Source organism: Mchenga conophoros, linkage group LG19 (assembly GCF_057382185.1).
Source record: "Mchenga conophoros isolate Kocher_MC1m ecotype Shallow Benthic linkage group LG19, M_conophoros_male_GT1.1, whole genome shotgun sequence".
NCBI lineage: Eukaryota > Metazoa > Chordata > Actinopteri > Cichliformes > Cichlidae > Mchenga > Mchenga conophoros.
In genome coordinates, this window is record NC_140544.1 from 30,643,669 (window position 1) to 30,670,777 (window position 27,109).

At 42.8% G+C, this 27,109-nt stretch overlaps 1 protein-coding gene across 1 annotated transcript; it reads left to right on the forward strand.

The window, feature by feature from the left end:
- Positions 1–31: 31 nt before the first annotated feature.
- On the forward strand, positions 32–27,055 carry LOC146552629 (zinc finger protein DPF3-like). Its single transcript, XM_085256950.1, has 10 exons — positions 32–90; positions 17,708–17,868; positions 18,630–18,737; positions 20,842–20,969; positions 21,831–21,926; positions 22,106–22,166; positions 25,308–25,349; positions 25,945–26,085; positions 26,501–26,614; positions 26,712–27,055. The coding sequence occupies exons 1-10, from the start codon at positions 59–61 to the stop codon at positions 26,870–26,872; spliced, it is 1,044 nt and encodes a 347-aa protein (XP_085113076.1). The 5' UTR covers positions 32–58; the 3' UTR covers positions 26,873–27,055.
- Positions 27,056–27,109: the final 54 nt, after the last annotated feature.

A 27,109-nucleotide genomic window follows, 5' to 3' on the forward strand; every position in this document is an offset into this window, starting at 1 on the left:
TTTCCGTAGGTTTCCCTCAGAACTGCAAGACGCCGATATTGCGTTACATTGTAGCAAAATGGCGGCTGTCATTCAGAATCCACTAAAAGCGTAAGTAATTTAGACATTGAGGAAATTGTGAATATCTACTTTGTTGCCAAGTCGTACATTTAAACTGAGCGCTAGCGCATGCCATTTCCAGCCGTGTGCATATGAGCTATTAAGCTGTCCAAATTCATTTTGTGTACTTCTTGCATGGCAAAGTAACCTCGTATAGTTTCTTTTTTATTTTTTTAATTCCGCTACATTTCAACATTTGGTTTTAAACAACGTGCGTTCGGCTGCTTGACATTTTCGCTGTACTAGCGGGGCTTTTCCTCTACACGGCTTTGCATACAACACGGGAGAGTGTCGTCTTTTTCTGGGCTGTAAATTTATTTGGAAAAAAAAACTGTCCACAACGTGCCTTTGCGCCGTTACGAATAATTAAAAAGCCGAATTTCTTCCTTCGCTCGGTGGGGCATAGCGGCGGAATATCATCGGACATTCCGAAAGTCCTTTATAGTTGGTGTGAATTGTCGACATGTCAACTTTGGCTCCTCCGAGCGCAGACGTGGTCAGGACCCGGTAAAGCAAGGGAGGAGGCATTTTGTATTTGCATGCTTGCTGGCGAAATCGACAAAAGTGACAGCAGTTGACTCCGCCGCTGAAAATAGGCTGTCACCCTGCGCTCAAATAGTGCATGCACGGCCGTTTTTTGTCCCTCAACTTCAAAGAAATACTCCACCTTTCCCTCCCATTTTCTCCTTTGTTCTTCTGTATTGTTTTACCAGTTCCTACTGGTAGACGTATCACTGCAAGTTAGACACACTTGGCCTCTCGCTCCTTGTCATTTTTGTACTGCACATTGTGGTCTGTTAAATCTTTAAATGCATGTTAAGTTGCGCGGCTGTCACCAAGCAGTCCGCCTGTATTGATGTGTTATAATCACGGGACTGTGGAGGTATAGTGCAGGCTGTCTCCACTGTGCCTTTAAGTGGAGGAGTGCTGGAGATTAGCTTGGTCCAGGATCCTGGGCCCATCTGTCAGAGAGATGCTCCGACAGAGAGGAAGTGTTGGGCACAAGCAGGAGAACCATCTGCTCCTTCACAGAGGTACCCTGCCACCTCAGTGGACTGTGAGCACAAGGAGTGGACCTCACAGCACCTTGCACATCCATGCACCCCATGCTGCCATTGTTATTGAGGCATTATTACACCTAGGAAAGGATGCTGGAAAGGATGGTGTTTTTTGCACCATCTAGGGAGAAGTTAATTTTAAGCATCCAGAGTATATATGTATATGTATTTGTGATGATCCAGTAAAGTGGCCTCCTAGTAAGATAACCTCCCTGCACACAAAAAAAAAGAAATTGGGGGGGCATGTTGAATCGTTATGTACTCCTCAGTCGACTGCGCATGCTCTCAATTTTCGCTCAAACTGCTCAACAGTTTTACTCACCGGGGAATTGCCCGGTGCAATCACAGCCTCCTCCTGCTGGCACCTGAGCAGCTCAGCGAACACACTCGATGTTCATTGCAAATGTTCAATAAATAATTCCCTCCCCATCTAAACTGCTGCTGTTCTCGTACCTCACGCCTTTTCACGAGAGCACGCAGAGGTGCATTTCATGACTACCGGTGTTGGGCCATTTCTCTTGTGTCCCAGCAAGCCTCGGTATCTGTCTGCTGTCAAGCCGCTGCTTCATCTCACTGACGTTTTAGCATTCTGATGTGGAATGTCTCCTTGCTATAAGCTGTGCTTAATGAAGTGTTTCAATCTGCTATAATTAGCCTCTGTCTCGGGTTTCTGACTTCATTTCACACGTTTGTCAGATTATAATTAGTCACACTTGACACTAATTGGATGTCGCTCCCGTAGACCAGTTTGACCTTTTTTTGTATTAAGATGATTCACTTCAGGGAAATGGAACTGCTAGTTTGACTTTGTGAGGATGAGGCTGATGGAGCAGGAGCATGCAGGCCCGCGCACGCCTGGTTGAGGTCTGTCGCCTTCTCTGAGCTCTGTTGGACGACAGTAATCTCCAGAATCTGCTGATTAAAATGGAGGCTGGAATATTTAATTAATAAGGGGAGCGCATAAAGCTGCTCATTAAAATTTGAGCCACAGCTGGAGTTTATCTGCCGCCTGGACACATCTTCCATCCGCAGCTCTCCTGACGTTCCACCCGCCGGATTCGTGTTGTCAGCTTTCTTGTCATTTGCTGTTGAGTAGACTTTGAGTGAGTCAGGCTTGCTGTTTATTGGTACTGCAGTGTGGAGGTGTATGGTCTGGTTTTTTTTACCCCTGCCCTCAGCCAGACTGTGTTGTTCTGATTGGTGTAATCAGAGGTTGCTATCAGGATGCAGTCACTCTGTAGGCCCTCCCCCTACCCTTGTTATGTGGTAGCTCTTGCTTCCTGTGGAGCAGCAGTGCACCTGCAAGTTTGAGATACCTTCTAAATAGAGCACACGAGACAGAAGTTGTTTTATATCAGATTTTTGTTGTTGTTTTGTTTTTGCTCTTACATATTCTCCTTACAAGCCGGGCTATTGTAAAGCACTAGCTTTTTGTCATGACTGCAGCTCACTCGTAGCTCTCCTGCTCTCTCAGTTTGTCGTTAGATATGCAAAACGTGAGTTGACACACGCTTACATTACGGACGCAGCCATGTGACACGGTGAACCGTTGACAGGAACACGCTGATAGTGGAGGCCCCACTGGCCACAAGATTTGCTTTTGTTCTTCACCCTCATGCGCACACTCACCTTCTCTGCTCAGCTGGAAGACATCGGGGATGTGTTGTACATACCTCTGAGGCTGTGGCATGCACACAAGTCTCAAGTGTTTATGGCTAATTCTAACAGCTAAATCTGGTTTAGTGCAAATTTGAGCTCATTTTTGTGTATTTTTCTTCTGTGTCTTGTAATAGAAAACAGACAAGCTAAAAATGTAGCCAGATTGTCTAAACCAGTGGATTGCACACCTCTCTAAGGCTCCAGAGATACATTTTAGTTGTCTGTAGTTGGTCAGAACATAATTGTATTATTCAGCTGCATACTTGAAAGCTTTATCCAATCATCTAACTGCGCATGTGTGATCAGTTCTTCTTCAAACTGTTGCTTCATTCTCTGATCTTAACTCGATTATGAAAATAATGTCCAAAAATATAAAGTTGAAGTTATCTTTCAGCCAAGTCAACAGACTAGTCTCTCAGAACAAGGCGGAAGGTTGTGAATACTGAGTTGGAGGTGGTGTCTGAATGTGTGCGCGCCCCCCCACCCCCCTCCTGAGTCGCTGGACATGTGGGTCTTGTCACTCATTACAGGTGTCAGAAAGTTCTCTCACCTAAGCTGGAACACCTGCTGCTGGGGGAGGCAGGGCTCTGATGCAGCTCGTGCTGTTGCGCACACAGCTAGCAACCACCAGAAGTCTTTCACCCACTTACATGTTCAGATGCTCCACCATCCTCCCTCCTCAAACCCCCTTGCACTCCAGGATTCACTTGAGACCAACCGGCATCCTCTCCCGCCTTCATTCAACTCGAGTAATCGCAGGGGTTTCTTGGCACTAGCGTGCGCCCGTAGCTGACTTCGGGGAGCACTCGCAGCCGATCTGCTTTTAGTAAACTGATATGTCACACTATGCCCCATCGCAGCTGTGTGTTGATATCAAGGAATGCCACTGAAGCACACAGGTTAGGTTGACAGGGATTTACTGTTGGAAACGAGACACTCCGCACATGGTACACATTTGACAAATCTAATTTATGCGTTTTATTAGCAAGCCGCATGCTATTATTTTTTTTCATGAGCTAAACATTTCTCTTAAATCCTCGATGAAGCTACTAGCAAGCATGTCAAACCGCTGATCCTGTGTGGTCATGCTTTGTGGCAAATCTGTTTTGAGTCTATCCCTGTGTGAATACGCTTGTAAAAATTCCTGCACCTTAAAGCCAGAGAAAGCCCTGCTACATGTGAGAAATTTATGTTGTTTTTGGCTTTGTATGCAACGCAAATCAATCAGCTACGTCTTTATTAGGCAGGGAGCAGTAGTAATGCAATTATTCATTAGAATAAAGTCCTGTGTTTATTAGTCATGATCTGCTTGTTAGCTTTTCCTTCCCTCTCCCTTTTCATCTCCCTCACACTTTTCCACCCCTCCCTGCGCAAGCTCTGTACCTGCGACTGTTTACTCTTCTCAATCACACTGACACGAAGCCTGTCCTTCCTGGAAACTTCACACACACACACAATCTGGTTTTGTCTCAAATGCATAGCTGGACGTTGTCTCAAGGGTGGTGGCAAAGACGGAGGTAAAGGAGGAGTGTGGGATCCGAGCAGCACTGACAAATCAGCCTTCCAGCACCTCTACCTCCGCTTTAAAATTCCAGCCTCGACTCACAACCCGCAGCTCATTAGTTTCACTTCAAAATGGCCGTCCTTCTAATGCTGTAATTGAGAACACATGGAGGAACTTCATTATTTGGATGTGGGGATGTTTATACCAGAAGAACCAGTAGCTATTATTGGGCCCTCTTGGCCCTGTGATATAATAGCAAACTGTAGAAAACGCATCCAAAGTACCGTGTCATGATTTCAGAGTTGAAGCAGTTACCTTCGTCTTTGATATAGTCAAATTAGAACCTGCCCTTGTGCTAGGCACTCTGCTGAGATTAATTAAGTAGGCTAATTACCATACCAGGCGTGTGGCAGCGATTGAGGGCTTGAATGTGAAATTTCCTCCCCCATTTCACTCTGAATATTAACATTGAAACCCTCGGGGAGTGCCAAAATCTCAGCAGCACTAAGAAAAGTGGAACTAAAGTGCGAGAGTCTTGGCTGCTTGCTGGTCGGAGGAGTGACTTTATATCAGACCCCAGATTCAGTGTTTGCGTGATAATCTAACACAGTCAGCGTCAGTGTAGCTCACAGCCTGTCTTGAATCAGATCAAACAAAGAGCCCACAGAGGTAATAATATGTTTAACCTCAGGAGTGGGAGCAGCAGAGTGGTCGAACTGTTGTAAATGGGATGCATTGTTTTTTTCTCTTTCCACAAATTCCCCCTGTTGGCAAGGTGGAGACAGCAGTGAGAAGCTCAGCTGTCAGTTTGATCCCTAAATTGAACAGGGTTTGATGCTAACAGCATTGCTGGGTTCTTGGGGACTTGAATATACAGGAAACAGATAGTGTGAAAGATGCACTTTATCTTTGCGGTCTTTTTTTTTTTAAAGAAGCAACGTGTTTCTTCCCTTGTTTTGTTTTGATCTGGCTTTCTATCAGCTTATAGCTGCTTCAGCTAAGTGATCTGCAGCCAGCAAAGCAACAGGCCTTTATCGTAGCATTTGTACATGATGAACATCTTGGATGTCAGATGCTGCGTATGTATAGTCGCCCTTATTGTTAGCAGCACAGCACTTCTTGACCGGTTCTTCAAAGAAGCTTCCACATCAGTGTCCCAGCTGTGTCAACAGTGGTGAGAACTACAAGAGTAGATTTACTCAAGTCTGATTAGTAGTTGCACTTTAAAAGAGCATCCCCATTTTCTACAGTCTGTTTCTACTCCACTATAGTGCAAAGGCAAATATTGCATGTTTACCGGATATATCATTATTAAATTCAGTCCCACTGGTGCTAGCTGTAATATGAATTGCTAATAAACCGATCTGTTCTGTAAGAGTTGTTAAGCTTTTTTAACTTTTGAGTATTTTTAATATAGACTGTTTTCTTGACTTTTCTGTGCTCCTTTTTTGTTCTTCCACTACTCTACATAGACTGTATATAAAAGATGGATGTAGCTTGTGGGTCTTGTGGGTTGTGGCCAGCAGAGAGCGACTCCACCGATTGTAAAAAAGTATTCTGGAAGAAATACTTTGATGTTGAAATTATACTTCAGCAGTGGTAGCACAAAGGCAGTCTGTGGGCAGTCGTAGAGTGCCCGTCTACCTGCAGAGAGTGTTCTGTTGTCCATAGAGGCAGTGTGCAAAGTATGTGGTGCAACCGGTCTGTGGGCTACTCTTGATGTACTTTTGTTGGTCCATCGGCCAGCTGTGGAGAAGTTAACATACAAAGAACTGAAGTGAAACCTAGACTGTTAAAAGCAATGAAGTGTCCACTGCAGCCACAGTATGTACTTTTCATATTGTATTTTTGGCTCTGTGATGGAGTTTTTTAGACTGCCTTTCCCCGGTGAACTCCACTGTCACTCCCTTCCCTGTCTGGGTCCACTTGTCATTCATTCAGCATTCAACCAACACACAGGTCACCCACATCCAGCGATGTGCAGTTGAGTTTTTTTTCTGTGTGGAAATTCATATGCAAAAGGACACATTTGCTCTACCATATTCATGTACAGGAAACACTTTACTGCTGGGGCTATGGTCTCAATCCCTAGTTTTTGTTGAATACAACATGTTTTTATTGGCTGATTTAAATTTCTAAAAAAAAATGTAACATTAATAGTAGGGATGGGCGATATATACGATAGAAACGATATAAATTTGGCCAACGATATAGAGATTTTGACTATACCGCTCTACCGCGATAGCGCATGTTGATGATGTCATCAAGCTGTGCCTGTTTTGGTCGAAAGCAGGGGTGCCCAATCCCAGTCCTCGAGAGCTACCGTCCTGCAGCTTTTAGACGCATCCTTCTTCTGACACACCTGAATCAACTGAATGGCTTGTTATCAGGCCTTTGCCAAACTTGATGGCATGCTAAAGAGTAGGGCTGAACGATTATGGAAAATAATCTAATTGCGATTTTTTGCCCCAATATTGCGATTGCGATGCGATATGCGATTATTTTTTAAGGTCTTTGTCTTCTGTATTATTAAACAAAGACAAGCAATACATCATATAGTATGGCCAATACTATATTACATTAATTTTAAACTGTTCTTTCCTGGAAGACAGACCTCTGTTATGATGACATGAGGTCAGAATCAGAATCAGAATACTTTATTGATCCCTGGGGGAAATTATTTTTTGTTACAGTGCTCCATTTTAAACCAACATTAAGACAAGACAGACAATACGCTAACTAAGAATAGTACAATATATACATATATATACATACATACATACATAAGTCACTTATAAATAAATATTTGGAAAAGAAACATGTGTAGTTGTAGCAGCAAACAGTGTGTTAAGTGGATGCGTTGTACAGGGAGATGGCCACAGGCAGGAATGATTTCCTGTGTCGTTCAGTGGTGCTTTTCGGTAATCTCAGTCTCTCACTGAACGAGCTCCTGTGACTGACCAGCATGTCATGGAGTGGGTGGGAGGTGTTATCCAACATTGTCTTTATCTTGGACAGCATCCGCCTCTCCGACACCACCTTGAGGGAGTCCAGCTCCATCCCCACAACATTGCTGGCCTTACGGATCAGTTTATTAAGTCTGTTGGCATCTGCGACCCTCAGCCTGCTCCCCCAGCATGCAACAGCATAGAGGATCGCACTGGCCACCACAGACTCATAGAAAATCCTCAGCATTTTCTGGCAGATGTTGAAGGACCTCAGTCGCCTCAAAAAATAGAGACGACTCTGGCCCTTCCTGTAAAGTGCTGTGGTGTTTTTAGCCCAGTCCAGTTTATTGTCAATGTGTACTCCAAGGTATTTATAGTCCTCCACAATGTCAACACTGACCCCCTGGATTGAAACAGGGGTCAAGTGTTTCCTGGTCTTCCTGAAGTCCACGATCAGTTCCTTGGTCTTTGCCACGTTGAGCTGCAGATGATTCTGCTCACACCACGTGACAAAGGAGTCGACCACAGCCCGGTACTCTGTCTCATCATCCCTGCTGATGCATCCAACCACCGCAGAGTCATCAGAAAACTTCTGAAGATGGCAGGTCTCTGTGCAGTGGCTGAAGTCTGTGGTGTAGAGGGTGAAGAGGAAGGGGGAGAGGACAGTCCCCTGTGGTGCCCCTGTGTTGCTAATCACCTTGTCAGACACACACTGTGGGAGACGTACATATTGTGGTCTTCCTGTCAGGTAATCAACAATCCAGGACACCAGAGAAGCATCCACCTGCATCGCTGCTAACTTATCACCCAGGAGGGTCGGCCTGATGGTGTTGAAAGCACTGGAAAAGTCAAAAAACATGACCCTCACAGTGCTCGCCGGCTGGTCCAGATGGGTGTAGACACGATTGAGCAGGTAGATGATGGCGTCCTCTGTTCCGAGACGAGGCTGATAAGCGAACTGAAGGGGATCCAGATGTGGTCTTACTATGGGTCGCAGCTGGTCCAGGATGAGCCTTTCCAGGGTCTTCATGATGTGGGAGGTCAGTGCCACGGGCCTGTAATCCTGGGGGCCACTGGGACGAGGCGTCTTTGGTACAGGGACGAGGCATGATGTCTTCCACATCACCGGGACCCTCTGCAGACTCAGACTCAGCATAAACAGTTTATGAAAGACTCCACACAGCTGGGGGGCACAGGCCTTGAGGACGAGGGGACTCACTCCGTCTGGTCCAGCAGACTTGCCTGAGTGAAGTCTCCTCATTTGCATCTCAACCTGGTATTGAGTGAAGGTGATGGGTGGGGGAGGGGTGTCAGGAATCTCACAGGAGGCAACATGTGAAGAGAGAGGCTGGCACAGTGGTGTGGCTCTGGATTCCAGGCTGACTGCAGGTGAGGTTGTGGGGGTGGGAGCAGACACTGTGGTGTCGAATCTATTGAAAAACAGATTCAACTCGTCGGCTCTATTCTCACCTCCCTCAGCTCCCCTGCTGTTGGTTGGCCTGAATCCAGTGATGGTCTTCATGCCCCTCCACACCTCTCTCATGCTGTTCTGCTGGAGTTTCCACTCCAGCTTCCTCCTGTAATTGTCCTTAGCCTCTCTGATCTTGTCCTTTAGTAACACCTGGACCTTCCTCACCTCCTCTTTGTTGCCCCCTCTGAAAGCCCTCTTCTTGTTGTTGAGGAGGGCTTTGATGTCCTTAGTCACCCACGGCTTGTTATTTGGGTAACAATGAACAGTCTGAGCTGGAACAATGGAGTCGGTGCAGAAAGTTATGTAGTCTGTGATACACTCAGTAAGCCCATTGATGTCCTCGGCGTGAGGCTCACAGTGTTTCCCAGTCGGTCACCTCGAAACAGCCCTGTAGTTCCGCTATTGCCTCCTCTGACCACCTCCTGACAGTCCTGGTGGTCACAGGTTCCCTCCTCACAATTGGCACATAGCGGGGGGTGAGGTGAATCAGGTTATGATCTGACCTACCAAGTGGGGGGAGGGAGGAGGAGCTGTATGCATCCTTGACGTTAGCATACAGTAAGTCTAAAGTTTTCTCTCCCCTGGTGGGACAGTCCACATATTGTTTGAATGTTGGTAGTGTATTGTCCAGTGATACATGGTTGAAGTCACCCGAGATCACAATAAAGGCACTCGGGTGCTGAGTCTGTAGCCGAGCTATGGCAGAGTGGATAGTGTCACATGCAGCTGTGGGGTTAGCAGAGGGGGGAACATAAACAGCCACCAAGATGACGTGAGAGAATTCCCTGGGTAAATAATACGGCCTGAGTCCAACAGCACACAGTTCAGTGTCCGGGCAACAAATCCTTTCTTTGATTGTTATGTTGGCAGGGTTACACCACCGGTTGTTAACTAAAACAGCAAGCCCACCTCCTTTACGCTTACCGCTAGCGATGCTGTTCCTGTCCGCCCGAACAGTGTGGAAGCCTTCCACGGAAGCATTCTCATCGGGAATGACCTGGTGCAGCCATGATTCGGTGAAACACATCAGGCTACACTCTCGGTATTCCCTCTGACTCCGTACCAGTGCTGAGAGCTCGTCGATTTTACTTGCCAACGATCGCACATTTCCCATCACGATAGACGGCAGACACGGTTTAAACCTCCTCCTCGCTTCGAGCCTCCGCTGTCTCACCGTCACCTTTTTTCTTCTCTTCTGTCCTTGACCTCTGCATCCCCGATGTGTTTTCCTCCAAATTTCAGCTGGTACTTCTGCGGGCACTTCTGCGGGCCTGGCCAGCGAGCCGGCCGGCATCAGGGCGATCAGCTGATCTCTGGAGTAAACAGTCCGTGCGTGTAGGAGATGTGCCGCGGTCCCGTTCCATGATAAAAGTAACAGTTCCACGGCCACCAGAAGAACAAAAACTCTCTCAATCCACATGATTGAGTAAGAGATAGAAAACGGAGGAAAATACAAGTCAGAAAAAAAAAAGAATACGTAAGAAAAAAGAGCTAAACTAAGAGAAAAGCAGGAGCGACTGTAACAGGCTGCACGCTGGTTGGCGCATGCGCACTTTAGGTGATGCATGAATTGATGACTGACATTTTTATTTAACTTCTTCAATCACAACAGTATATTTGAACATACACAATAGTTTATTTTTAGCTTACAAACATCTGAGCATAAAGTGCTGACAAGGAACCCTGGTGTAAACATTAAAATGAAAGTCAGTGCAATGTGCAGATTGCAGAAATATACATAAAAAAAATCAGTGGCTTTACCACACTCAGTTTTTCGACATCTGTGAACTACTAGACAGTCATTCAATTAAAAAATAATATTAAATAAATAAAACTAATAAATAAAAAATACACACATCTTACTGATCTCTGCAGTCAGTAACATTACACATAAAGTGCAAACATAATAGCAATTGTATAAACACACACACACAAACACGCCTTTAAAGTTTAAAGGCGTGAAATTGGACGGTCTAGTTCTGATTAGCGTCACCGCTGTCTCGGTGGAGTTTAATAAACTCGGCCGTCTGCTTCTTGCTATCTAAAATATAACCAGACACTGGTGTAAATTCTCGACTGTCTCATACTTCTGTTTAATAAGTTTTCTGTTTGACGTTTAGTCAGCTGTGTGAAAACCAAGGAGGAACCCACCCGGGGGATTAATAAAGTTTTATTTTATCTAATCTAATAACTTTAATCTCAGCCAAACCGATTTACTCACGAACAAACAAAACACTGAAAAAAGCCCAACAATAACATTTTTAGGTTGTCTAAGTGACTTATATATTACGTTTAACCCGAGCAGCGAAACTCCGCGGTGATCTGAAAATGATGTGCCGGGAGTTGTGCCGCTCTCGGCCGCATCAGTAACCCTCGAGCTCCCGGCTAGCTGTCGAGCTGGTGGGTAGCAGACGCCTCTGAAAACGTCGAAGCACTTTTGCAAATATGGGATATCTTGATAAACCGAGCAGATATTTGATGTTTACACAACTACTTTCTCGCCTGAAAATATGTTAAAAGTTTATTTTGTGACCCAGAAAGATTAGTATGAGTAATTTTAAAACTTAGTAGCGGCCGCCATTGCTGGAAACTGGAGTTTGGCTGGGCCGCGCTATGAATTCTGGGATATGGTAGTAATTTGGACAGCCTTCGGCACGTCGCTGTGACGTAATCGGTCTACAAATGCGGCCTCAGGAGGATGCAGCCCATGAATTTGGACATGTCCAGAGTATAATCGCAGCCTTTGCGGTTAGAAAATTGCACTTGATCATGTCGCGATATTATCGCAAATGCGATATATCGTTCAGCCCTACTAAAGAGGTAATCACACCATTTGATTCAGCTGTGTTGGAGTAGGGATGCATCTAAAAGCTGCAGGATAGTAGATCTCGAGGACTGGGATTGGGCACCCCTGGTTGAAAGCATCGCAGCGGCTACAACCATTAATCACGTAGCACAACATTATATACCAGGTAGTCCAACTTCAGTAACCCTGCAAACGTCACTGCTGTTTAGTTTTCTATCTTCATTTATGTTGGAAGTTGTAGCAGAGCTGTACGTTTTAATTAGCTTCAAAAATCTCTCAGTTAGAACATGGTATGAAATGTTTAGGTGGAAACTAGCGAGCTAACTTCCTGCTAACTTCTAACTCCGTTAAATTTAATAACTTCTGTTTTCATGGATGCCTGGATGTTAAACTTAATTGTTGCACCTGGTAAAGCAGCAACGCTGATGATTTTATTAAAGATGAAATAATTTTGACAGTTTTTTTTTTTTTTTCCCCTTTTTCCCTTTTATTTTCACAAATAGTACATAATTACATAACATAATACAGTGTACAATTCAAAACCAAAAAAATAAACAAGCAGACAAACAAACATAAAACAAACAAACTGATAACTAAACACACAAAAAAAAAAAAAAAAAAAAAAAAAACAGCTCAGTTCCATTACAGTTTAAACACTCAAGAGAATCCTTGTAACATAATATTAGAAACATCAGGTTCCACATAGTTCAAGTATGGTTCCCACACCTTAAAGAATTTATCTGTTTTTGAATGCAATATACATGTAAGATATTCCAGTGGCACTAAATCCAACACTACTCTTTTCCAACCTTTAATAGTTGGTACTTTTTCATAAATCCATTGGAGTAGTATATTCTTCCTTGCCGCATAGGTGAGAACACAGTACAATCTCCTATTATTCTTGGATATTAATCGCCGGCTGGGGAGGCCCAGTATGAGAGACAGAGGGTCCATCTCCAATTCACAACCGAAAATCTTCTCCATTTCAAATAGCACATTAGACCAATATTCTTGCAATTTCAAACATGACCAGAAGCTGTGAGTTAGGTTACCAATTACTGTCTTACATTTAAGGCACATGGGTGAAAGGGTAGGATTATATTGATGTCTGCGAAACATAGATATGTGCATTCTATGTATAATTTTTAACTGTATTGCTTTGGTACGATTACAAACTGATATTGATTTGGCGTAACTCCAGACATCTTCCCACTCCTCATCATCAATTACTATACCTAATTCCTTTTCCCATTTGCCTTTAAGCCTCTGTGACGTCCCTGAGAGTACAGAATATAAAGCCTTATAAAATATCTTCACAGGTACCTCTTTGTCTGTTAAAAATAATAATTTTTCAACAGGAGAGACTTCATGACTCTCACTAAAGTTAGTACTATGCAAAATATAATGCCTTATCTGTAAGTAACGGAAAAAGTCATGCTTGGGGAGAGAATATTTCTCAACCATTTGGTCAAATGGCATAACTACATTATCGGAGAATAAGTCCCTCAGTCTCTGAATTCCTTTGTTCTTCCATTCCTTAAATCCTATATCAAACATCCCCGGTTGAAAGTCAAGATTATTCACAATAGGAGTAAACATAGATGTTAGCTTCAACCTTCCCTCAATTCGACATACTGACCGCCAGGCCTTAAGTGTATTAAGTGTGACTGGATTATCACAGCTCAATCTAATATCTTTAAAGTTCTTGAAAAACAATAGGTCCCTTAATGGATACTTTGAAAGAGAGGTTTCAATCCCCAACCAGATAGAGTGTGAATTATTTGTGACCCAGTCATGAATATAACTCATGTGAGTACTCAATTGATATGTTCTAATATTTGGTAAATCTAGACCTCCTACTGAACCTGGGAGCTGCAGTGTAGCCATCTTAAGTTTTGGTCTACGTTTGCTCCATATAAAAGAGCTTAGCCAACTATTCAGATCCTTCATCACTCTATTTGAAAATATAACCGGAATCATTTGGACAGGATATAACAATCGAGGTAAAATATTCATCTTAATCAAAGCTATACGTCCTAGCCAAGAAACAGGTAGGGAATTCCATCTCTCCAAATCTTGCTTTACCTTCTCGAACAGAGGGGAAAAATTTGCTTTATACATTTCTTTAAATTCTGGAGTTATAAATATCCCTAAGTATACAAAACCTGTGGGGGACCATTTGAAGGGGAAAGAAAACGGTCTAGTTGGCACTGAATTAAAGCTCCCAATTGGCATAGCCTCTGACTTAGTCAAATTTACTTTATAGCCAGAAAATTGACTAAATGTATCAATAATGTTAAGTAAAGCCGGTACTGATGTCTCTGGATCAGAAATAAATATTAAAACATCGTCTGCATATAAACTGATCTTATGCTCATAATCGATTTGCAAACCCCGTACATCAGATGCCGTCCTTATAGCCTCAGCTAATGGTTCGATAGCCATGGCAAACAAAAGAGGTGACAGTGGGCAGCCTTGCCTCGTTCCTCTATACAATGGGAAACTATCTGATTTCAATCCATTAGACAAGATGGACGCCTGGGGATTATCATACAAAATTTTTACCCACTTAATGAAATTATCACCAAGACTGAATTTATTTAAAGTATAAAATAAGTAGGTCCATTCTATCCGGTCGAAAGCCTTTTCAGCATCCAGAGAGAGCACCAAACCGCCTATGTTCCTTTGCTGAGCAGCCTGAATTAGATTGAGAAGGCGTCTGACATTATTACGAGAATTACGGCCTTTTATAAAGCCTGTTTGATCTTCTTTAATAATTACAGGCAAAAGAATTTCGAGTCGAGTAGCTAATATTTTAGAAAGTATCTTCCGGTCCACATTTAGAAGAGCTATCGGTCTATAAGAGGAGCAAGACTCTGCGCACTTCCCCTTCTTCAAAATAAGAGAGATATTAGCTTCCCTTAGAGTCTGAGGTAATCTATTATGCAAGAATGAGTAATTAAACATATTAAGTAACGGGTCTATTAACAGCTCACTAAATTCTTTATAGAATTCACTACAAAAACCATCAGGTCCTGGGGCTTTGCCGTTCTTTAAAGTTTTTATAGCATTTAGTACTTCCTCTCTAGAAATGGGAGCATTAAGGGTAGTCTGTTGTTTATTTGTTATAGTAGGCAGACTAAGCCTGGAAAAGAAATCCTCCATTAATTCCAGTGCATTAACTGATTGTTCAGATGTATATAGTCTACAATAAAATTCTTTAAAAATGCTATTTATAGTTTTACTATCATATACGCGCTCATTCTGAGCATCACAAATAACTGTAATAAATTGTGTTTGAGATCTTTTCTTGATAAGGCATGCCAAGTATTTTCCAGGTTTGTTTCCATGTTCATAAAATCTTTGTCTAGTAAACGTAAGGTTAAGCTCTTCATCTTGCGTAAAAAGGCTATCTAAAGTTGATCTGACTGCAGATATCTCTTGTAGTAAAGCTGGGGTTGGGGAGTCAGCATAAGTCCTTTCTTTTGTTTTAAGTTCTACCATTAACTGATTCTGCTTCCTCACTTTTTGCTGCCGCTTACTGGTTGAGTAAGAAATAAGAATCCCTCTAGTGTACGCTTTAATAGTTTCCCACAGTAAGGCGGAGTCATTTGTTGACTGCAGATTAATGGACAGGAAGTATCTAAACTCAGTGTTAAAGTAAGATATAAATGTATGATCCTTTAAAATAATTGTATTTAACCTCCAGTATTTTGCTCTGTTTGCCATATTTTTGAGAGAGAGATCGAGCATTACATTAGCATGGTCTGAGATTATAATACTACCAATCTCACACCATAAGACTAAGTGCAATAACAACCCCGGTAAAAAGAAAAAATCAATCCTAGTATGGCATTTGTGTGGTGCGGAGAAAAAAGTGTATTCTTTATCTAAAGGGTGTTTTATTCTCCATACATCTACAAATCTCAAGTCTTCACAGATAGAATTAAGTGCCTTAGCTTGTGGTGAGAGAGGCGAAGGTTTGTGGGGGAGCCTGTCAAATTTTGACAGTTTTTAACTCTCAGTGTTCGTTTGATTTTGGGACCTGAAGGGACGGAGTTTTGGACCCAGATTACTCCGCGAAGCTTCTCACTACGGCAGCTGTAATGCTCTGACAATCCATCAAGCAGTGCGGCTTACCAAAGTTGTACTAAAACATTTTTTAACAGATTTCTGCACGCAGAAATCGGTTCGAGGTCAGTAAGCACAACCAGAATTCATACATAAGGCACACTCTCGATTTTTGAGAAAATTAAAGGATTTTAAGTGTGGAAAACACGTTATACAGAAGAACAGAATATATCACGATATATATCGTTACCGCACGTGCTTCAAATTATATCGCGATATGAATTTTAGGCCATATTGCCCAGCCCTAATTGATAGCGTGTCCTGTCAGTACCAATTTTTGTTGATCCCAATTTTCTTTCTATGAACCTTTCGCGTAACTTTTTTTAGATTAAAAGACATTAGTACACGTTACAGTTTTCCCCAAACTGCAGCAACTTCCTGGATCTCCTCTCATTTAAACCCCTGACAAAAAAGTGCTGAAAATGAGATGCACCTTTACCTACCATGTTCTATCTTACCAAACAAAAGCAAATGCAATAGATTTCACCAGGTGTGAATTTTGTGTCTTCACTCACAGTGAAGTGAGTTTACTCTGATGACATCTTAGCACACGGCTGTGAGTTTGCACGTGAATTGCTTTTTGCTCATGTTGTTGTGCACGAAACAGTCCGGCTTCTAATTGGACATAAGTGAGATGGGTCAGGGGTAGGGATGGGTATTGATAAGATTTTAACGATTCCGATTCCATTTTCGATTCTGTTTAACGATTCGATTCTTTATCGATTCTTTTTAAAAAAGGAGAACACTAAGGTCGATTAGCTTAGAACTTTGTTTTATATCTTCTCTTTGAACAAGATAGAAATTTAGGAGTAACATGGCCTTACAAACCCAACAGTGAGATCTTAAGAGATCCAGCCTACGGCTCTTCAATGGGGCGTCACAGGGTCCCCAGGAAAAAAAATTGTAAATGTAAAATAATAAAATAAATATTCTTCTGTAGCAATAACAAAGTATAACATAAATTGTTCTGTGGCAATTACACAAGAATATCCAGTAATGTCCCTGCCTACAATTAAACACATTCACTTACCAAAAATCGGGGCATCTGCTGTGGCAAATGGGTGCAAGGCTTTGACCACAAACTTAGACACTGCTCGGTGACATTCGTCTATCCTGGCCTGAAAGGAGACGCTACCGGTAGACTGCAGCGAGAACTGCCAGCGAGCGCCAGCCAGACTCTGTCAGTCTCATCATGGTCACCTACATGTACAGTAATGGCAGGTCTTGTAATAAGGCAGATTGCGCTAACATAATATGCACTGTTAGTTGATTATTTACCTGCCGCATTAACGGGAGAGGACGTGCAAACGTTACCGCTGCTGCTGGGTTGAGAGTCACGAGTCCGGAGCGGAATTAAAAACACGTGTCATCGCGTGTTTTGTGAGCAAATGCTTTTGCATATTCGTAGTGTTTCCTCCCTTAAATGAAATATCTACTTTGCAAGTTGCCCTGTTGTCATCGGTTCTCATAAAGTATAATCAAACTTTTGAGCGTTTGAGCCGCTTAGGCGCCTTGTTTCCTGCCAGGTAAATGACGCTCCGCAACGTGGTGACGTCATTCGGGGCGACTGGAATCGATAAGGGAATCGTTTGCAAAAATGGCAAACACTTCCAAGGAATTGAAACAGTGGGGACCGGTTCTCAACAAGAACCGGTTTTCGATACCCATCCCTAGTCAGGGGTCAGCATGCTAGGATTGGACCGATCCTGGTCCCTGACTGATCAGTCGGTGCATCTCTACAACACGGTGTGTCTGTTTGCACATTGTCTGTTGTCCCCCTAGAGTCAAAATGAATGATAAAGCAGAATGTGCTTTAAGGCAAGCATACATTTTGATTGATCGCTTGGTATTGTTTGAGCAAGTAATGTTCGTCACATCCACCCCTTAGGAGTCCCATGTAGTGAAGGTGTGTTTTAATGCTCGTAGGTTAAAAACAGGAGTTCATTAACCAGCAGGTGATGTCATTTACAATTAGTTAAAGTTAACCAACCATATCTACCCTTGTCATTGATCTTTGCTTATTTTTGACAGGTTGGGCGACCAGTTTTATAAAGAGGCCATTGAGCAGTGCCGCAGCTACAATGCCCGCCTGTGCGCTGAACGCAGCGTCCGCCTGCCATTCCTGGACTCTCAAACCGGGGTGGCCCAGAACAACTGCTACATCTGGATGGAACGTCACCATCGCAGCCCCGGTGAGTGAAAACACCCACACTATGCATGCAAAAAGAAAGAAGACTTGGATCAGTTCGACACGGTTTTTAGTGTTTCCATTATTACCTGGTACCAGGTACTTTTCAAGTACCTACTTGACCGGGGTTCCAAGGGATCCGAGATGATCCGAAAAGGAGACATCAACAGACTGAATTCCACCGATTAGATAGTCAGCGACGTCACTCGATGAGTCATGAGAGCGTCTCCTTCATGAAAATCAAAACGGCGATCTTGAAGCCCAGCAGTGAGAGAAATGGCTACACAAAAAAAGTTTGACAAAAAGCCACAGACCGAGCAGCAGTTATGCCATCGCCTCGACTTCCTCCTTTGTTGTGGCATTTGTGTCCCAAACAAATGATGTCATGGGACGTTCGGTCACGTTACTGTAATGAGCCCTACGCATATTCGGTGGAAAACGAGTCGAGCCAATCAGAGTATATACTAATGGAAAAGGGGTATTAGTGGTTGGGAGTGGCAAGTAACCTTCAGCTAAAAGACATAAAATACATTATTAAGTGCTTTTTAGTGAAGTTTAGGGAACAAAATTTCTTGGCTAGGATTAGTAAATGATCATGATTTGGTTTAGTTTGTTATGGTTTGGTGGTTTGGAGACTGTCCTGTCAGTGTCAGACAGAAAAATTGGTGCAGGCATAGAGAAAAACAAAACGTTTGAAGGACTTTATGTCGAAACAAACAAATTGCCATGAGACTTGAATTTTCATTCATGGCGTCCATTCTACAGGTGTTGCAGCCGGACAGATGTACACGTACCCCGCCCGCTGCTGGCGAAAGAAAAGACGGCTGCACAACTCCACAGATCCCCGCCTGGGCATTTACGGCCTCCAGCTCGGTAAGACCCTGCAGCCTCTTCTCGGCATGTCACCTGCCCACCGCTCTCTGCTCCACTCAGCTTCTCCTCCCACTCAGCCGGCTCCCCCTCGATCTCCACCCACCTCCTTCAGCTCATGTGATTACTGGTGATGATCTGGAATAATCTCACTAAAAGCATATCAGTCAGTCTCAGCGCAATGAGCAGAGCAGGCTGCCAGTCATTTTTCAGAGGATGAAATGTGGCTGTGTTCACCACGGCTGGTAAACTTGTTTTGTGAGAAGTAGAACATGTAATTAGATTTACCGCTGCTGGGAGCAGCGAGACAGAGTTTGGCCACTGCAGACAGTATTTAATAAATGTTATGGAATGAAGTTTGGTCTTCTCTGACTGCCACTTGAAACAGCTCACTCAACACATTTACCCTCTCTATATTCTCACTCCATCTTATTTTCTACTTGCCACCTCCCTTGCTGATTGGGTTTGTCTCTTTCTCTCTGGCAACTCTTTCATCTTTCTCTCCCTGTAGCCTGCCACGCAGTGTGTCTGTGTTTGGTGGCCAGTCTTTCTCAACACCGAGTAACAGGTCCATTCTGTGCCCAAAGCTTTCATACCCACTGGGAGGTTACACTATCCTAAAGAATAAACACAGAAATGCAAGGTTACATCTTTCTCTTTCAAGTAGTTTCTGCAAAAAGAAAATGGCATAATGTTTTGACAGAAACCTCCAAGATTGTGGTGCTGTGTTTATGTGTTTTGCATGTTAGAAGGAAAAATTGTTGGGATGTTGAGGAAGCGAGAGAGAGCGAGAGAGACTGGAAAGAGAAACCAAGATGTAGTGACAGCATGTGAACAAAGCCTTTGTTTCCTAAACACATCCCATTGTAGCCTATTGTTTTCCACTGAGCTTGTGCTTGCCGAGACCACACCACCACCCTGCTGTCCCTTCCCTTCTCCAATAAAAAGTGGATTGGTATGCGCTGTGTGTGAGTGCCCATCAGAGGGGAAACGTACCCCGATTTAACCTGGCGTCTCTTATATGGAGCACATTGTACAGCTGGCCAGAGGTGGCCAGCTCAGGGCAGCAACCAGAGTCTGTCTCACTGTCTGATGGTGTGCTAGAGGGACTGGGGTTGCATGCAGAATCAGCTCCCTGCTGCAGGCTGCTGCCGGCTCTATTTTTAGCCCCCCCCAGCTCCCATGGGTTGAGAGAGGGAGGGAGGGGGGTGAGGGGGGGGTTGTCTCGTCGCGGAGAGTTGAAAGTCAACGTGTGCAGACACAATGGTGAGGGGCTGCTGCCACATGGTGGAAGGGCCAATTTTTAAGAAGCATAGAGCTTTCTCCCTCTCGTACCTATCTCTTTGTGCCTGCCTCTCACCTATGCAGTCCTGCTGTTTCAGGTCCTACGTGCTCAATATTCTGCAAAAGCTGGGGCTTTGAAGTATGTCCTCTTCAAAGACCCACAAAGCAACTGGATGATCATGAAGCTCTCTGTAGAGGAGATTGTGCAAATAAGATGTGTGGATCCGACTAGCTGTCAAAGCTTTTGTTTGTTCTGCTTTGTCTGCTCAACCTGCTCGCCTCCTACACTGTTTGTTTAGATCGTCAGTGTAGGAGGAGATATCTGCATGTGTTCAAGTTAAAGTGATAAGCCACATAAGTACATTCCTGTGTCAGCATAATGTCCGCATAGGGCAACAGTACCGAGAGCTCAGTGACTGTGCAGTCTTCCTCAGAGCCAGTACATGTATGTTTTGTTTTTTGTTGTTTTCCAGCAGTATATTGTTGTGGAAAAATGGCTGTGATGACACATTCTGCTGCAGGACAAAGAGATGATAAGCATTAGAAAAAACAAATGCTACACCAAATTGCCACATGCTTTCATGAGTTCTAGTAAGAGTGGAAGAGAAGGAAGATAATGGAATTATGCTGATAAAAGCTGCTCATGCAGGTCACAGTTTGTGACACTGCTGGTTCCTATCGAAATTATAGTGCTTGATGGTGATACACTGCACATGCTGTGTATTAGCACTCTGACGTTTTCACTTAAAGCGCACAGTTGACAAACACTAAGCCGGTGTTGTGATGACTCATCACATGTTGCCTGTTATTTGTCTTCATGCAGACGGCGGTCTCATGTCAAAGGACACGTTGCCGACTCAGAGCACTACACTGGAAGCTCTGCTTCGTGGAGAGGGCCTAGACAAGAGGAACGCCTCCAAGAACGACGAGGAGAGCCTGCTGGAGATCCAGGTGGGTCCAGTCAAACTGCGTGTGGATCAGTGCGGTTCATAGCATCCGGTAAACATTTTAAAATGTTAATCTTGTGTGGTATCAGTTAAACGATCGAAGGCCTTGGCACTCACAGTGATGTTTAGTGCCCCAACTGGTTGCCAAGGCAACCTGCCAAGTTTTTTCAGCTGACCTGCGGTGCTTGTTAGATGACTGTTGTCTCGCTGAGAGGCATTTTAGGAAAAGGGAAGGTATAGAACTTGAGTTTTCAATGCAGTAGCTCTGCCTGTGAAAAAAAGTCAGTATCTTTATTGTTTCTTGTTGCAAGTCAAAAGCAGGTATATCTCCTAGCATCACACATTCCACTAAAATACTCTTGTGGAAACATTCATATTTATGGAAAGAGGGTGCTTGGAGCATAATGGCCAAGTCCTTTCAGAAGGAAATCTTGCCACTCTGCAGCCGCTCTGGTAATACTATTTTGCGTGAACAAGACCAAAGCCCTTTCCAAATAAATGAGGAGAGCCATAACTTTCAGTAGTCACAACAACTGCACGTATAAAGACATTGAATCTTTGGGGGGGGGGGGGAAATGTGCTTAAAGTGTTTTGTTAATGCTTCAAATGTTTGTTCTAAACTAAGATTTTGAAAAGCTGTATAGCTTTGTTGTTGGGATCGAAATGAAAATGGAGATGTATTAAGATGTCAAGGTTAGGGCTGAGGGCATTGTTGACCCAAATCCTCACAGGCTTTGCAACTGATGTGATCAAAATCAAAATGTTGCCTCATCACAGTGTTTTTATTTATTTCCCCCCCTTTCCTCTAGCTAGCTAAGCTCTAATCAGTACTGATCATCCATTACTCTATCTCTCTCTGTCCCAGAGGGTTCTGGAGGCAGATGCAGCAGAAGATGCTTTCAATGACGATGACGACTACGAGGTGGACACTCCCAAGCGGAGACATCGGGGAAAAGGAAGAGTAAGTGGCTGGAGAAACGATGATGGACACATACTGGAGATGCAGTTTAGAAAAATCAAAAAAGTCAAATCACAGTTAACTCAGGCTGATCTTTTATGTGTTACGTCTGTATGTTAAAAACACAGATTCCATAGCAGACAGTCTCATTGAATTTATTTATTTTTTTTGCCTTTCTTCAGGGTCGGGGTTCAGGTCGCAGGAGGACAGATCTAGATGATGATAAGCCATATGTCTGTGATAGTAAGTCGAGACAAATTCTTAAATCATTTAACCGTCATACAGATGATTTGTAGATAATCTGCTGAATTCTTTTTTTTCTTCTTCTTCTCATTTTGTTATCTAACGTTGTAACCTTGTACAGTCGAGACTAACAGTTTCCTAGAGTACTACTGTTTACACTCCTCACTGATAAAATAAATTGGACAGGCTTTTTACAGAGTCAGTTTGTATTTTAGACCTAATTGGAAGAATAATGTTTAAGCCGCTTTCACACTTTGCTCATGAGCTTACGTGAAAAAAGGAGCAGGTAATTGTTTGATGAATTCTGTGAGTGGGCATCATGTGTCCTGCCTCCTACACCCTCTATCCGAGCTCTGACCTAAACCAAGCTAGGTATTTTCAGTAGCGAGAACACGTCTGATGCAGAGATTGTCTTGCTGTGTGTGAGAAAGGATAAGAAAAAGGCTTTCCTTGGTTGTGAGGCTGTTAAGAGCACCTACAGATCAAGATTTCCTCTTCAAAATTCTGTCATGGTCAACAGCAACCCTCAAAGTCAGTTACCAACAATATAGCTAGACTTGTTAAACTTTAACAATTTTGTAGGTTTGCTATTGTACACCACCACAGTGGACTTTACAATTCGTCCTGTCTGTGTATCAGCAGTCACATCATCAATTAACACCAGTGACCCAATACTACCAGCACCTCTACATGCCCTACTATAACATTATCTCCACTACAGCTGACAGAAAGGGATGGGAATTGATAAGAATTTAGCAATTCCGATTCCTTTATCGATATTACTTATTGATTCGAATCCTTGTCAATTCTCCCATTGATTCTCATTGGGCTCTCACTAGCTGTGCTTTCAGAGTTACTGCCATCATATCAAAGACATTACATTCGTGCCAATTAATTGCATGTCGTGTGATCAACTGTTTGTGCGTGTTGGATGCATTTCCTCTCTTTGTTGTGAATAATTTATTTCACATATTACACAGAACACTTTTATTAAAAGTAATGCAGTACATTACTTAATTAAGGAGAAAATAATTCACTATACTACTTATAACATTACTTTCATGTTGCTCTGTAAAATGACCTGAAGCACACTGTCTGTTCATTATCATTAAACAATATAAACCTGAGGCTACAGCCCAACACACAAAAACAAATCCCTGTCCTAATGAGGCCACACATATGATCTTTCTTAGTATTTAGGTATGAACAGAAAGCAAACAGCACAAAGCAAAAATGAAGCACAAAGAGACTTCAAAGCAATTGCCACAGTGATTTTACGTCCCATGAACAGGTAGAAACGGAGGCTGCAGCTTGACGGCTCATCCTTTTGTTACCTGAGGAAGTTTAGCGGCGACTGACTTCACCGCTGCTCCCAAATGACGAATTACTTGACTCCAGTCCTGGGCTGGGATCGTCATTCACTCGGCTTTAGCACCACTCTGGTTTTTTGGATAGCTTAGCATTAGCATGCTGTCTGTACAGCTGCTTGCTAAGACCGAAGGTGTGTTAACAGTTTAATACAGTTACTTCTGTCCTGGATGCACTTTGCTCTTTACCATTACACTCTTGTCCTTTAGTGCAATAAAATTAAAAGTAATGTCCATATCCACTCTTTAAACTGCTCAACTATTTACCTCCTCCGACAACTGACATCAGCAGATTGTAGCGGAAGTGCAAGAACTGATAAGTGGGATCTATAGGCGGGCAGACTAACAATTCCGAGGAATTCGACTGCTAGGAGCCGGTTCTCGATTTCCATCCATACTGATAGATGATGTGGATTGCTTCAGATCATGAGTTGTTTGCAAACTCTTTTTGATGTTCTCTCACAAAGTCTAATCTGACCTTTGTAATCTTGAGTGTAGTGCAGCCTGCGCTATTTACGATTCATGAAAGCGTTTCATGGTCGTAGATCTTGATAACGATGTGTCTAGTTTACCTCCTGACTAGATGTGAAGCTGGTTTTCTGAGCTATGGAAATAATTCTGTCATCATGTGCTTTTCTGTGTTCTTTCAGAGGTTTTGGTGTTGCTGAGCTGCCAGTACAGTGCATTCATTCTTTTGAATCATGCACCAGATTGTTGATTTGGCCACTTGGAAAGTTTTTCCCATCTCTCTGAATGTTTTTTTTTTTTGGGGGGGGGGGTATTTCAGCCTCATGACTGCCTCACTCACTTGCATTAACATCTCATTTAAAATCACAGTGGAACAAAAAAAATAGAAATTTAACACTTTGAATGAGCTTCCAATATTATATCCAGGGCTGCACATAAGTGGTCCGCAGGTGCGCATTTGCTGTCAAAATGAAAGACGCGCACCAGATAGGAAGTTGCAACGCGCGTTTGCGTCCATAAGATTTTCTGGAGGAGGACAGACATTTGTTTAGAACTCTTAAAGATGTCGAAGAAGCTCCTTTAAGCAATTACTTTGGTGCTCCTCCACCTCCAAAGAAATGTCAGGAGTCTGAACCACAAAAGAAGCACGTATTCTCGGAAAAGTGGTTGCAGGAGGTGAGCTGGCTTCAAACAAATAATGAACGCACAGAGATGTGGTGCGGAATGTGCCGTGAAAATCCCACTCTAGCGGACAAAAACAGTGCCTTTTATATGGACGCAAACGCGCGTTGCAGCTTCTTATCTGGTGCGCGTCTTTTATTTTGACAGCGAATGCGCACATGCGGACCACTTATGTGCATCCCTGATTATATCTGCTTTCTTATTAGTCATAAAATAACAAGACAAGTACTTGTCAGCCAATTATCCAATTACCAATGAGACCATGTATTGAAATGGCTGTAATTCCTAAACAGTTGATGCACAATTGTTGTAAAACCTGCTTATTTTAAACCTGAATGTTTGCACTTCAACGACATCTTGATTGTTTAATTTAAAATCCACTCGGTGATGGTGCACAGAGGCAAAACTACAAAAAATGTGTCTTTGCAAAACAAATTATGGACTTAACAGGATAAAACTTTGTGAACTACTGCGACTGCAGTCTTAGCTATTCTTGTACATGCAAGTTGCATGTGGAAAATCCAAGTAAGGGGTATTGGATTTGACTCCATTTGCTGACTCTGTGTGGAAAAACACACCCTCATCTTTTCTCTTTCTTCTTGTGTTTTTGTCTTTTCTGTTTCAGACAGATACAAACAAAGGCAGAACTCCAAATCTTCAACCTCAGGTACGTTGATTTGTTGTTCTGACTGTAGTTCTGTAGATATTTATTTTGATCGGTTGTTGAGTGGTATTGTTGCAAGAGTTGCCATTATAGATTTAGCCCTTACATTATGTTATTTTTCTCAAGCTGAAAGGTGCCCTTGGTGCTTTGAATCTGAGCCACGGTTATTATGATGTGTGGCTTGGTGTTTTATTTGACTCACTGTTGTAATCAGATCTTAAAGTGCTGGTGCCAGAAGTAGAATAGTTAGCTCCATTAGATAGAATTTCTTCCATTTTCTTCTATGCTCAATGATGCTATCAGTCTGCACTTTGTTGTTGCCTATAAAGACAAAAGGGTACATACAAATATTTTGTAGCTATGTTTCTTTGACATTATTACCATCTAAGCAGATGCTCTGTGGAATTTTAACTCAAAAGCTTTGTGAAGGTCTCTATGAGAACCAGCCATAATCCTAAAAACAAATGGCCAGATGATGCAGGGGGGAAAACACCTGCCCAACTCCACGTTTAGAAATGCTGTGTTCCCAGAATTATATTTATATAATGAAACGCAGCCACAGTAGTGAGACTGATCATCTCCCCTGTGTTTCTTGCAGTCTGTGCAAAGCGCTACAGGAACCGCACAGGACTAAGTTACCACTACACCCATTCTCACCTGGCAGAGGAGGACAGAGCCGGGGAAAGGAGCACAGTTGCCTCCCAACCCCCCACTGCACCACAGACTGACAGACACAAACGTAAGTAAATGTGACACCTGTGGCTCCTGTTTAGGTTCCTCTTTTTTAACACTTTAAGTTATATTTAAGTTATATTCACCCCGATTATTTTGCTTCTTGTCAACCCTGTTCTGGTTATATTTTAAAGTTGTTGTTTTCTTTTGGGGGGGGTTGTTTTGTTTGTTTTTATCCCAATGCAAAATCCTAATCCTTTTTTTAGGTGTAGACAAATGTAATTAAATTAAATGTAATTTTATTTAATGCAATTAAAATTGTAGAACATTTTTTTCTGCAAACTGGCTTCTTCAGGACAAATGTCATCTGGTTTTCACTTAAGTTATATTCTGTTTGTATAAGTTGTATAGGTACCTAACATAATCTGGGTTAAATCAACTGTCATTAAAACTTTGATTTCTTTCTGGAAATTCCTGTTTAGGTCCAAAGGGTCCAGGTGGGACCAGCATTCCCAACAGTTACTGTAATAAATGCCAGGGCTCAAACAAGAAAACGGGTAAATCTGTGTCTCCCTGCTCAGCCTGCCAGTGCACAAGTATGTTCACATATATCTTTGCATGATTTATTATGCTGTGATGATTGCCATATGATTTTCTTTCTTGACTCTGTTGCTCTCCTGTCCGGTGTTCCAGCTGACTGTGGAGAAGAGAAGGAAGACGGGACTTTTACTGGAGCTGAGGAGCTCTTCGGCACCACCTCAGAGAGCGACACTTCCACTTTTCATGGCTTTGAGGACGACGAGCTGGAAGAGCCGGCTGCAAACGGCAATGGGATACCCGGCCGTCACAGATAAAGAAAATCTTTTAGATTTAAAGAGACATTTTTTTTGATATGGATTAACCTCTGGCAAAAATCTGCTGCTTCTTTTTCAATGTTTTTTGTTTTTGTTTGCGGAAAGCACAAAGTGATGATTTCAGGACAGAAATGCAAGCAAGTGGTATTTCATCTACTGAACATTGTTAATTAATTTATGAACACCTTCTTATACATATATATATATATATATATATATATATATATATATATATAT